Here is a 13957-nt window from a genome sequence, read left to right as displayed (position 1 = left end):
TGTTTGTCTCCAGAGAGGGAGACATACAACTGTTTGTTTTTGTCTCTCTGGATATGAGAGAAAACAACTTCACCTGAGGCTCATATACACATGGGTAACAAATTAAAGTAAAAACATGAGCATTGACCCTGTGGTGAGTGGGTTCCATTGGGTCTGTTACGCTGCGAGCGACATTCTGCCAGCATAGTTTAGATCCACTTGTCCTTATAAAGCAGGGTTTCCCAGAGTTTTGATGACTGAGTGACAGACTGACAGAAGCGAGGCTGCCATATCGCGTCATCGGCCCTTCTGGCCATCACCAGTAGGCGGTAGGTGAAGTGTCTTACCCAAGGACACAACGACCGAGACTGTCGGAGCCGGGGCTCGAACCGGCAACCTTCCGATTACAAGGCAAACTCCCAACTCTTGAGACACGATTGCCCTAGGTAACACACAAATGTTAAAAACACCTCCAGCTCATGTTCCATACTGTGAGAGAGCTGGCTTTAGGAAAGGGTTGCTGCAATTTCACACACATTTTCTCTTCTGGGTGATCTCTTTTGTCCTCTGATGAAACATTTCTTTCTGATCGGAGTGTTCTTTTCCTAGATGACAGATTTCCATCCAACCAGTAGTTTCAGTGAGCCTTTCTAGTGGCTCATAATGGATCAGGAGTTCACTGAAACACCTCATATTGGCTTTCCCCTTTAATTTGGCACCACTCTACACGTATTTATGTATGTGATCAGCAAATTACATATACACATTGGTAATTTTATACGTAAATTCCAAGTAAAAAGTCTTCAAATCAGTGAAAATGTAAAGACATTAAGAGGATATGGAACAGATTATGACTTTTGTGTCTTTGTGTCTTGCAGTGATCGGACTGTGAAGATCTGGCGTGCACGTGGTGGACTGGATGGCACCTTGGAAGTGGTTGACAGTGTAGACGAGGTTGCAAGTAACTGAACATGGTACCACTTGCCTGGTTTGACTCTAGAAGGACGTAAAGGCACTCCTGCCCTGCACTTTGACCCCTTAACTATCAAGCCTAAACGACACACCTTCCATATCATGTGACGTTCATGACTGAGCCAACAGGAAACGGTAATCTCATCACAGTGGAAGCTAACGCATTAGTTCTTTTCTTTGACTCTGTATGCTTAGAGGATTTAGTTAACTGTATTGTTAATGACTTCTATTTCTCTCTTCTTGCGCTTTAGACGGTTTGTCATTATTGTCATCGTTATAAGAACTTATATTCACAAGATACTATAGGATGTGGTGAACACACAGTAGACACTATCAGTGCAGCTCGGCTTACATGCAGCACAGTGCAACGATACAACACAGGCAACCCTGCCAAAAAAGGATGTGGTGTTTTGTTGTAAGAGTACAGAAATACATACGTGCAGCAGAGCTAATGGGTTGGTAGCTGGTCTTCACAACCCACTTCTCTACTTTGTTGAGATTGTTTCTCTGCACTTGAAACAGAAGTGTTATTCCATCAGTCCTGTTTCCAAGAGCAAGAAAAGTGGCTGTGTGAGAAAGAAATCATTCTACCCCTTAACATCCTGCTCTTGCTTCTGTGCTCCCTTCAGTTTCTGCAGCAGCTTTAGATCAGTGACCAAAAATGTGTAACGTGTTGTTATTGCTGTCCTCAGCTGGACTTGTAAACAGAACACACTTTAGAGTAGCTAAAGTTTGACGTTTAGGGAAATAAGCTCACTTGCTTTATACACTGCATGTCTTTTGACTGTGGGAGGAATCCAGAGTACCTGGATTCAAACCCAGGACCCTTCTGCTGAGAGGCAGCAGAAGGGTCCTGGGTTTTCAGGTACAACCCAGAGCTTGAACGGCAGTTTAGTGAAGGAGTCTTCAGTGTCAAGTCAAGAAGCATGATCATCATTACCCTTCAGTCATAAAAGGCGGATGGGGTACTGTTGTCACCCTGCCAGAGGGGCACCATGGACAGCCATTATAACTTCAGAACAAGATAACATAGGATTTCAAATTGATACCATACGTGTAGCTACTGAAAATCTAGTTGAAATCGAGTTGAAATCTAGTTGACAAGGATTTTGAAATTTATACAATAGGTGCATCTACTGGAAGTCTGTAGGGTAACTTTATTCTGCATTCACTGGGCTGTGCGCTCCAAGAATTCATCTTCTGGGGATCAGGCTGTACATCCTGAAGGGTCTGAGGAACAAGACTGAGTAGAAACAAACCAAACTTAAAGAATCTTTGCTCACCAACTCAACAACTCCCATACTCACAAGGTTTTAAACTTATAATGCTAAGATTTTGACATAGTGGAGGCAGGTGTGCAAGTGGTCAGGAAAGGTTTTATAATAATGACAGCCATTTGAAGACTTATGAGGGACAATTGAGCAAATACAGTAAAAATCTTGAATTTATCTGGTAAGTGGTACAGTGGTTAACACAGGCCCCTCACAGGAATCTGGAAGCTGACTGAGGCCTCTGTGTCCCTGTTCCTGTGTGGATTGTTTCTGGGTTTCTGCACCCTCCCACAGCTTAAAGACATGCACGATGAATGAAATTGGGAATCTAAATTTTCCAAAGGCATAAATGTGTGAAAATTAATTGATGAAGAATTTGTCCGGTGCAGTTTTTGTTTTTTAATTGGTGGAACTTTATCATAGGATCTCAAATACCTTTAACCGCTGAGCACATGCAAAAAAAACAAACAAACAAAAATCAACACAATTAGTCTATGAGATTCACTTAATCCTTCTTAAATGTGAGCAGGTTGAGCACCGATGAAAGTCTGCACTTGTTGTCCATGTTTCATTGTGTGTACAAATATATCTTCACTCTTCACACATGCTGGTAACACTCACTAAACCTACACTGCTAAGTTGTGGTCTAATTCCCATGCTGCTAAGACACGTTCACCTTCCCAACCCTATAAGAGGGCTTCTTGTCGTGGGCTCCAGGTGAGGTCCACTCAGTACCGTAGTTGTGTATGTGTGTATATAAGTGTAACGGTATCTCTTTGTTGTTGAGAGGAGAGGCCTTCTGACGCAACCAGTGTTATTTTCCTGACTATTGACTCAACATCTGTCTCTGTTCTGATCTTCGTGGGGCCTTCCTGGAGGCACTCGTGGTCTCTGCAGTTTAACTGACCTGCCTGTCATGATTGTGTGCTGTCATTTATGAATGTTTGGTGAAACAGCAGCTGTAGGAATTATTCAACTACATATGAAATGTATGTAAACAATGTCTGTTCAAAACAAAAAACTAATCTGACTGAATGTTAGTTTTGTGGGACCACCGATCTGAACGTAGTCTCACACTAGAGCCCAGAGGACCGTGAATGGCACAAAGACTGACGAGTACATCAGTAATGCTTTGGACTGAGCTTATCCTTCATACAGGTGGCAGGTCACGTTTAGTGGCCTTTGGTTAGTTTCTTTTCTTTGTTTTGTTTGTTATGCCCTTCTTCTTCCCTGTACCCATGGCGCACCCCCTCCTGTTTTAGGAGCCATTCCCCAATGGCGGACTCTGTAGCGATTCTAATGTCAGATGCCTGGTCAGAATAAATGCCATCTGTCAAAAACAACCATCTGTGTGTGATTTTCTTGGTTCTGTATACTTATATACTATGTATTATTTTTTACTATTAATATATCTGTAGGCTGATTTATTCAAGCAAACAAACTACCTCTAAATGTGTCTTTGGTTTTTACAAATAAGTTTGATAACTCAATATTTATTTTTTTATTTTTCTCCTGGACATCCTTAATTTTTCATCTTCTTAAAAAGTGGAATTCTAACCTGCTTCATTGCTGTGTTCAGGCTATCAGCTGGCCTGTGGGAACCAGGGTACGATATGACATATGGCTACAAGAGGGCAATAGTTCATAGCCAGTGATAAACTGGGGAGAAGAATAAAGGTTAGGATGCCATTGTTGCTATCCTCTCATCCTCTGAGTAACAAATGACGTAGCAAACCAGAAGGAATTGATCTGAGGTGGAAGACTATCTGAGATCTCTGCAGAGGTGTACACTGGTGTGCCCACGGTAGCCTAACAACCCTCCTTACCTGGAGACTCCTCCAGGAGGAAACAGAGTTCTTCATTTTATTGATTTGTCAGCACTTCACCTTAAGGGTCCCTTTATTTACTATTTATAGTCATTTCTTCCTCAACTCCCTCAGACTGGACCTCCTTCTCTCCTTTTCCTTCATATAACACTCTTATTTACACTTTTACTTAGTTGTTAAGTGGTTTTAACAGAAACTAACCCCGTGTTGTGGACTTTCAAGCCAACTTTAACAATATTATGTGCAATACTATCATTTTCTTTTTTTGTGCATTTATTGCTATTTTGGAGGTCTTAGAAATATTAATCTTTCCCCAAATCTTCAAGTTAGAGAGATTTAAGGTTCCTCCTAAGATGATCTTTCCAAACTTTCTATAGATGTTTTTTTTTCCTTTCTGCACACTGTAAAGCTACACTCTACAGAGCGGATGGCCGTCTGACTGCTTTCAGAAATTAAACTGGTGAAAACTGGGCACAAGATGGCAGTAGTGGGTAACACATGCAAAACTGAACAGTGACAGTGAATGTAAGGACTACAATGATCCTCTGCCTCCACAGACGCAGTCTACAAAACTCCAAGGCAGTTGTCTAATATTCCACATTGTCCTACTTGAAGATGCCAGTTCAAACCAGGTCTCCGGAAATCCCTGTATGGTTTCAGTTAAAACTGATCCTTTACACCCTGTAAGATGTAATTGTCCTCTTTAGTTTCAGTACACCTTCATCTTGTTTTACTGTATTTCAGCATTATAAATCCTTCATATTTTAGAGTTTTTATTTAATCCAGTTTCACTGCTGAGATCATGAGAAAAACAACCGAGGGGGCAGCGGACGTCAGACAGCAGATCAGACGACCATAAATCTAAGCAAATAGATGGAAAATTTTGTTTAAAACCAGCCTCTGTAAAACTGACGGTGTTTTTATAGGAGACTTCTTTACAATACATTTTTTAATATACTGTTTCCTCTGAGCTGAGTCCTACATTTTCAGTGCACTATGTACTAATAAAGGATTATGTACTAATAATTAACAATTTTCTCCTGCATATGCATTTTTATTATTACTACTACAACAGTAATTACTTGATTATCACTTGGAGCATTATTAATTAGATTATCTTTGTGTAGCAAGTAAGCTGCTCCTTCCTCGGGCAGATTTCAGTTTCTACCTGCAAATGTTTTACAGCAAACAGCTGTTTGGTGTGTTTACGCTTGTGTTGTTGAATAAAGATTCAGAGGAAAAACCTGAGCCTGTAGTAACAAGTAAGTGCTGCTAATTAGTTTTTGCTCATTGTTGATGATAAATTTAAAAAAAAAAGACAGTTCGTACAGATGAGTCTAATTTTAGACAAAGTGATAACAGTAGATTTATTACGTAAGTCTTATTTTTTAACTAAAGACTCAAAATTGAAATTGATTATTTTAATAAGTGTTGATGTTAAATTTAAAAAAAACTAAAAGAGCCTGTGCAGCTTTGGGGGAAACAGAAAAAAGTCTCTGGTCAGATGAAAGAAATATTAACTTGTACCAAAATGCTTGGAAGAGAAAAGTATGGAGAAAAATGTGCGGACAATCCCCGTCAGTATAGCACAGTACTTGAGTGAGCTGGAGAAGACTTCTAGATGCTGACCGCAATGATCCCATTAGTGTGACACATCATTAATTGTGTATTCTGGGTTCATAGGTTGTTTCATCCATTTGTCACAAGACGCTCTCTGCCGATCACAGAATGATTCTGTGAGCTGAGGTAAGCTCACCGCAGAATGATCAGACCTGAGTGTGTCGCATGGTGCACAGGTTACTTGGAAGCCCACACGTTCTCCTTCCACTACAACCACTGACTGCTTCTTTCAGCTACAATGGTGAGCTGTGTGATTACATCAGTTACACTGGTTGTATCCTCTTGTAAGATAGGTGGTTGGTAGGAATCGTATCATCTAAAGCAAATGACAAAAAATTTGTTTAGAAGATGTTTAATTATAGGCTTTGCTATTGTCTAATGAACACTCAAATGTTTGCACCTGTGACGGTGGGAAGCACTGAGATACCCGGGGAAATAACACTGAATAAAAAGGACAAGAATTACTCACCTCCCAACAGCATTTTACTCTTGTAACTGTAACATGATGATGAATAAATAATAGCTTCTGCTTCCACCACTATAGAAGTACAAATACACTCTGATACTACATAGATAAGGCTGTAGGACACTGTATACCATAACTGGAAAACCCTACATTTGGACTGTTTAAATAAAGGTGACTTGACTGACATCAATCTGAACCAGCGCCTATCATAACACATCTGCAGCACTGTTTGACAGGCAGCACCAATCAGCAAACACCTGATGTGAATGTCAGAGCTGTGTATGTGTGGCTGTTGCTGGGGTTAGGTGTCAAAGACTTTATCCTGTTTGAGAATGAAAGAGTTTTCTAAGCATCCAAACAGCCATGTGGCATTACAAAGAGTGGGATGGGTAATTTTGATATCTGCCGTGTGGACAGCCATCAGTTTATCAGCACATAAGATGACATTTACCAATGCTATTGGCTGATTTGTATCTGTTACATCACATCAAATGTTCAAGGATGGTGTTTTATCTAAATAATAATGAATAATTTTTTTCCCTGGCAAAAAAGTGGGGAAATGAGAACCTTTTAGTTGAACCATTAACCCTGAATTCTAAAGTTATACCTACTCATAACTTCATTTTATGCATAAGTGTTTGATTTTTAGGCTGTTTGAGAGTTTGGGCTGTGTGCTTGAGTTTAAAATAAAGTTCTGCAGGTTGAACAAAGGTGTGAGGAGGCTCGTGCAGCTACCGCAGCAAGACTCTGGCAAATTAAGAGAAAGGGAGAATGAGGAGACAGTAATTAGGGAGCAGCCAAGGCTTCTTCACACTCTGGTAATTTCAGCTCTATTTGTGGCGCAAGGCACGAGTATAATGCAATTCTGTAGAACCAGATCCACTGACAACTTCAAGCAAAAAAAAATTATCACAAAAAAACACTTGCAGCTTTAAGGATTAAAAGCAAAATTGTGTAGTAGAAGTATTTTGATTAAGGTTAACAAGGAATCTCAGAACACAACTTTTTGCATTCCCGAAAGCTTCTCTGAAGCATTTAGACTTCAAATTCAGTTCAGATTTTACAACCAATTTTAATTTCCAAAGACTTATTATTAAAAAAAATGGAGAATAAGATCTAAAATTAATTCAGAGGAGGTTCAAGAGATAATAAAAAAGTTCCCCGCTAATAAAGCTCATTTGTCATGCAGGTACGGCGAGGAGTTTGAAATAGCATTCTCTAAATCACCATCCTCTTTTTTCAATACAAACTTCACCACTTCGTGGATCACACCCTTGGCGACTGTATAAAGCTGATATTGCACTCGAACTGAACAAAGGCTGATGATGGATTAGACCCTTCATTCTGCATGACCCTACATCGTGGCTCCTGGAAACTGCCTAAAACAAGACTTGAGTCTTCAGCTAAGTTAGCACCTCTGCAGTTCTTCAAAAGCTAAATTCTGCTTTGTCACATGCTCACAACTAAGCACTGTCAGCCTATTGGCCACAACATTAAAAGCCCCCATGAAGTGTACAACATTCAAGAAAACTCTGACCCTTGTCTGGGTGTTATTTAACACAAACGACACCTGGGTGCACCACAGTGGCAACAACATACTGCAGTGGCAGCTACCTCGTGATAATGCTTTCCACCACACTGTGAAAACTGCATTAGAACAGCTGTTCGAACTTGACGGAGCACGAGGTGTTGACCAAGTATGCAGATTCTCCAGATCACAATCAGCAGAAGTAGGAACTGTATTAAATTCAGTTTTATTCATATGCCGCCAAATCACTTTATATTGTAAGGTAAAGACTGTACAAAAGTAGAGAGAAAACCTCAACAATCAGATAACGCCCTATAAGCAAGGACTTTGTGACAGTGGGAAGGAAAAACTCTCTTTTAACAGGAAGAAACATTCAGTAGAACTAGGCTCAGGAAGTGGTGGCAATCTGTCACGACCAGTCAGAGAAAATGAACTGCAATGAGCTGAATCTACTGCTCACTTGATTTACGACCTCAATTAACACTTTTGCAATGAATTGATGGTCTTTATCACACGTCTTATTTAATACAGCATGATGTTTGTTTTTATGTTGCTCCAGTTTAGAGGAAAATGGATGACAGGGCAGGGTGTGTGTGACAGGTCACTACAACTACCATTACTTTGTAGTGTCCTCAGTTTCATAGTCAGACTTAACGCTGACTCATAACATTTGATTTCAAAACCCCAATATGGCAAAGAGCTGGTTTCAAGAGGGGCTCATCCATCCGTTAACAATGTTGGCTCTTTCTCTAGGCTGGCACTTTGTACAAAACCAAAGCAGCTGTGCTTAAATGTTTAGAAATATTACAAATAAAAGGTATACACTGATCATTGCAAGACCTCATCCAGAACTCAGTGTACCTGTCAGCAAGTGCAATCTGCAAAAACAGTCATTAAATGTGCGAAGCTGAGACTTCGCACTTGATTAGGATTTTGAATGTTTATTCTATTCCTGGCTGGAAGCAGAGTCAGCAGGTGCATTAATTGTTTGAAGCAAGGTGCTTCCAACACTCTCGATGCTTTACCTGGATAGTCTGGATAAGGGAATCTGTGATGTAACCACAGGACAACAGTCTAAGTATGACTAGCTCACCATTAAAGAAAGGCAATTTCTCACTCATTTATTTTTTAATGTCATGGACAATGGCTGTAAGATCATCTTTTGGTCATGCATATGTTCTACAAATGTCAGGTGCTGACTGCAGATGGAGATGAGCAGGCTGTAGAGCAACTAGAGATAACTCAGGCCAGATAATTAGAGAGAATTTGGAAGCCACATTCAAAACTAACATGCAGAGAGATTGGGATTTAGCTGATACTGAAAACATTAAAGGCAGAATAAAGCCTGTTATATCTGATCTAGGAGAGGTAATGGATGATTCCCATTGTGCAATTACAGCGACGTTAGTTTATTCTGTCTCACATAGACCTATCAGTTCATATCATGGACATTCGGAAATGATTAGATGAAAACTTCTGTTAAGTTTATCTGATGTTGAAAGCTTGTTTTTTTTTCATTATTAGGTATTGATTTTAGAAGTTTAGTCCTCAAAACTAAATTTCAGGACTTTTACGGTTCCTTTTTTTCACCAGATTTCCTTGAAAAGTATGTTAAAAATCCAAGAAACACTGCCAACTCTTCCTTTCGAATCCAAGATTCGATCGGACATTCGATCCATGTCTGGGGTGGTTCTATCCCTCTCCCAATGTTCTGCTCACAAAAAATGAAGCTCTCACTTTCTCCAGCACCTACACCACAAATGCACTGCATTAAAAATACACATTAAATTCTTAATGATCCTTAAAGATATAACTCTCTGCCTGGGACTTTTCTGATAAATTTTGGAATGTTTGGGAACAAACTTCCTATTAATCTCTGCTTGACAGTTTTAATCTGTTACTATTTCTTGTCTCTAACTTATTTGGTTCAAACATATTTGGGTTTGCTGCAGAGGTTGTTTGTATAGTTATAATTAATCTCTGGCTCTCTTCCACAGTGTGTCTTCCAGCCTGGTTGTGCTGGAAGATTCTTGCTGTTAAAAGGGAGTTTTTTCTTCCCACTGTTGCCCAAAAACTTGCTCATATGGGTCGTATGAATGTTGGATTTTCTCTGTATTGTTGTAGGTAATTTACCTCACAATATAAAGCACCTTGAGACAACCGTTGTGATTTGGTGCTAAATAAATAAAGTTAAATTGAATTGAATTGTATTTCAATTATATTTTTGACTGTCTGGATTAATTTGCTCATTTATTATGATATATACTGTTTGTTGTCTCTGTGTGCGTTTGTTTATTTTGTTGCTGTTGGTTCTTTAATGACTCCTACACGTTATGGACTGTTTTCCTTGGCACAGTTTAAAAAAAGACGAATAAACAAAGTTTACCACCCAAATAAATCAATAAATAAAGTACTAAAGGAGAATGCGATAACTTATAATAAAGATGATAACCCTACACAGAATCAAAGCTGCAAGGAGAGAAAAGCTTTTGTCATTAAGTTTAAAATGATTGCTCGAGGTGTACGGTGTACGAGGTGTATTTTGTACAAACAAACAAAAGCAAAAAGCGAGCCCTTTATTGAGCTGATGAACAAACTAGCAATAGGCAAAGTACAAAACTTACTGAACTAGACAAACCCTTGACAAACCCTTGAGAACAACGACAGGGAAACTGAGGAGTACACTCAAGGGGCGACATCATGACTAATGAGACAAGGGAATTTAGACTCGACACAACGGACACTAGACCAGGGACTATGGCAATAAAACAGGAAACACAACATACGACTGTGACTAGGACATGCCGACTTGACACAGGGATCAAAGATAGGCACGGAGACAAAACACAGGTCAGAGATTCGTGGTCTGACTGTGGCAAACAAAGGAATCGCAAAACTAAATATTACAAAACCCAGAAGAAAAAACAGAATATAAATGGGGCTACAAGGGACATAATAAATATGTATACAAGACAGAGGTAGCCGCTCTGACATCACCATTGTTGACGACCAGCTGTGTAAGTGTGAGCACTCATTGTAGCCTAAAAGCAATGAGGCTGTGTTCCCTATTTGGTGTAAATGCGTTATAAAGGGACATCACAATATTTTGACTTCAGGCAAATTAAATGAATGTGCAGTAACTAAAGCTGTGCACACTTATTTTTGATATTATCATAAATGCATCATGGACAGAATACTGACACTTGACAATTTTCAAATATCATGATTTTTGTGAACACACAATTATCATAATACTCTTACACTTAGACAAATGAAAGACCAACCATCAACAGTAGTTTAAGGAATATTGCAGTGTTAATTATTTCCCTTTTGGATTTTGTTACAGTACAACATATTTTATTGTTTGCAAAAAAATGTCTAAATGTCTAATGAGACCATATACAATATGAGCGCTTATGAGTCTCGGCCTCATTATTAGTGACCTGCATTGTTAGCCTATAGCGGCACATTTATGTACACCTAACTGCACTAGGGTCTTGGAATATTAGTATAAGGAATCTAAGTATTTTACTGTATAAGACCGACTTAGGGGAGCTGTAACATCCGTGTTAGAGAGATTCCCACCCAATCCAAACTCCCGGCTCTTTATTTGGGAAATTAAAAGGTGTTTAAACGGCTGCATGAACTTTCTGTCTGCTTCTTCAGACTAATTGGAGCTGACATATATGCCCATTTTTAGCTCCAAGGTTCATGCTGGGCTGGTTAATTGAGTTTGTTGTGCTCAGGTGGTTTTCATCTGGCTTTCAGTGTGCCACCTTTTAACACTGCCCAATCACAATCTACTAAGCTTTTCTTTAATTTGACTGTTGTTGAAGGTAGCAGCTCACTCCACGTGGCCATAGATTAGAGGATGTTGTACAACTTAAAGGTAAAAAGAAAAATAACCCAGGCATGGCCTGATTATTCCATAATTACTTGTTTCTTTATGTCTGGCTGATGCCTGCTGCGAGCATTTAAAAGTTTGAATAAGTTATTGCAGTATTTAAGTCACATTTCTTTCCATTACTTTTTAATCCAACTCAAACCCTGACATTTTCTCCCACCCATGGGGATAAGTCACTTTTGTAGTCTTATGAATAATCCTTAATAATTCAGTGGGAATGCTGCCAATTGAAATGTTTTCTTTTCTTTTTTGCCATTTTTTTTTTTAGAATTCATTACTCCCTAAATGTGGAAAACTGGATTTTGCAAGATTTGGTATTGGTCAAATGATTACTTGAGTATCTAAATTTCACTCATATAGGCATTACCAAACAAAATACTGTCAGGCTACTGCTGAGATAAGAGATGTTTAACTGGTGAAGCTCACCGTCCACTCGTACAGACACATTCTCATAAATCAATATGTATTTCAAACCCAAAGGCCATGCTCTTCTGCAAGGCTGAACATAGCTTCCATTAAACTCCTATATGCCTCAAAGTAAATTAGGCTTACCATGGACCAAAAACTGAACAGGTCTGGCCCTCTGGGAGCTGGATTTCTTTCCCTGTGCTATCCACACACAAACACAAACAAGCCTCCACCTATAACCCAAATTTGCCATAACCAGCCAGCCTGAACTAACTTGACATCACTGATTGGTTATCTTTTATAGAATCTGATGGCTGCCTCTCTGTGACCCATTTTTTGTTATTCTGAGCAAGATGCACACATTGAGGCTATGCTGTGCTGAAGTCCTCTTGGGTGTAACTGATTTTATTTAACATGTTTTATTGATTCCAGACCTTTAACGATGATAGTTTCCCCGAGTACTGCAATTTCAAACCAAAACAGAGCTTTACACATAACCCTGTACTCACCTCTAAATAGAAACGATCCTTCTATCTATGGTCCTCACAAATAGCTGTGGACTCCCACTTTGTGTGTATGCCTCTGTGTGTGTGTGTGTGTGTGTGTGGTGTTTTTGTATATGTGTGTCTTCCCGCCCCTTCACACTGTCCTCTCTCCTCCGGAGCACAGAGCCGCGCAGAGACCCGACTGTTGCACGCTGCAGGTCTGCGTCCGTGTGCTTTTCTCTCTCTCGCTTTCTGGTGTTTGGCTCTTCCAGGAAGCAAACGGCTCACTGAGCATCCATTGCGAGGTTCCCCCTTCAATTTCTTTTACACCGCTTTCTCACATGCCGCCGGGGGTAGGGGACGCACTGTGACCGACCAAGCAGCGATGAATATGGCGTTTATTGGGGACGCGGACCCCTTCACCGCTTCGATACCTGCCACCAAAGTTGAACTGACGGTCTCGTGTAGGTGAGTGCAGACCACTTTTGCTTCACTGCGTTGAGATGTACAAAACAATAAATATTCCTTTCACTGTGATATCTTCCCGGGAGTTCCGTGCAGGCTGCATAGTAGGGAATAAACCCAGCACAAACTCGCTTTGCCCTCATTGTTTCAATTTGATTTGTTTGTACAGTGCGGTGTGGAGTCATGCCACGTTTCTCTTTATACGAGAGCAGTGGCAGGTGAATGATTATATATTGGATTTGTGCAGGAAGGCAAAGGGCGCACGGTTACATTTTTCTGTTGTCAGTAGTTTTCCTGTGGATGAGCGCCGGATGGAGGTCAGAGTTGACATGTCTTTACACCGCTGTCACGTTTCCGAGCTTCGGTGAAGCTGCCGCGCAATTTATGTTTGCGCTGAAGCAAAGCGACCACTTCACCACGTCATCATCCTTAAGAAAGATTTATTTCATGTGGGAATTTCCTGCAGGGAGGACGGGTGGAGGATGCTTGAGCAGGCTGTTTGATTCGCGCTGTGGCAGTTTTACTACAGTGGACACATCCAGTCAGCTTTTAAAAACACACCGACCGTTTTCAGGCTGCTGTAATGATATGAAATATTCTATATCTGTCATGCTATCCATCCAATCATTTCTCCTCTCCATGTATCACCTGGGGTCTCTCAGCAGGCCTGTCAGGACTGTTGAGAAGATTAGGATTAAATTTAGATTTAATGAAATTTTAAAGTTGGGAAAGTAAGGTGTCATCGTGGGTTTTGAACTCTTGGGATTTTTTAAAAGCCAAGAAGACACATTTTAAATCCCACGACGCAATGAAAAGCAGCATGTCCTCTTCAATGACAAAAGTTTTTTTTTAATTGAAATATATATCAGCGAGTAATTTTATGTGGATAGAATTGAATGTTTAGTGAACTACAAAAATCTACAGTACAGTGTGCTGTTGCAGTGGATGGTAAAGCCCACTGTGTAAAGTGTCCAATCAAAGCAAAGCTTATGATTCACACATCCCAGAATCTTTAAAATGGAGCAGAATGTGA

The 13957-nt window shown here is 40.0% G+C and overlaps 2 protein-coding genes across 6 annotated transcripts in view; both read left to right on the top strand.

Annotated features, from left to right (window-relative positions):
• The window catches only part of kif21a (kinesin family member 21A), a 57189-nt gene extending 53624 nt beyond the window's left edge, over positions 1 to 3565 (top strand). For all 4 annotated transcript variants that reach the window (XM_087843330.1, XM_087843329.1, XM_087843327.1 and 1 more), the window contains one exon: positions 858 to 3565. In XM_087843330.1, the coding sequence (XP_087699456.1) occupies positions 858 to 948 (91 nt within the window). In that variant the 3' untranslated portion in view covers positions 949 to 3565. The remainder of the gene's footprint in view (positions 1 to 857) is intronic.
• A 9071-nt stretch (positions 3566 to 12636) lies between these two features.
• Positions 12637 to 13957, top strand: part of LOC102799554 (copine-8-like) — a 73863-nt gene continuing 72542 nt past the window's right edge. For both annotated transcript variants that reach the window (XM_087844405.1, XM_087844404.1), the window contains exon 1: positions 12637 to 12927. In XM_087844405.1, the coding sequence (XP_087700531.1) occupies positions 12845 to 12927 (83 nt within the window). In that variant the 5' untranslated portion in view covers positions 12637 to 12844. The remainder of the gene's footprint in view (positions 12928 to 13957) is intronic.

Source organism: Neolamprologus brichardi, chromosome 7 (assembly GCF_056152115.1).
Source record: "Neolamprologus brichardi isolate AB-2024 chromosome 7, ASM5615211v1, whole genome shotgun sequence".
In the NCBI taxonomy this organism is placed as follows: Eukaryota; Metazoa; Chordata; class Actinopteri; order Cichliformes; family Cichlidae; genus Neolamprologus; species Neolamprologus brichardi.
This window is presented reverse-complemented; position numbering and strand designations above follow the sequence as displayed.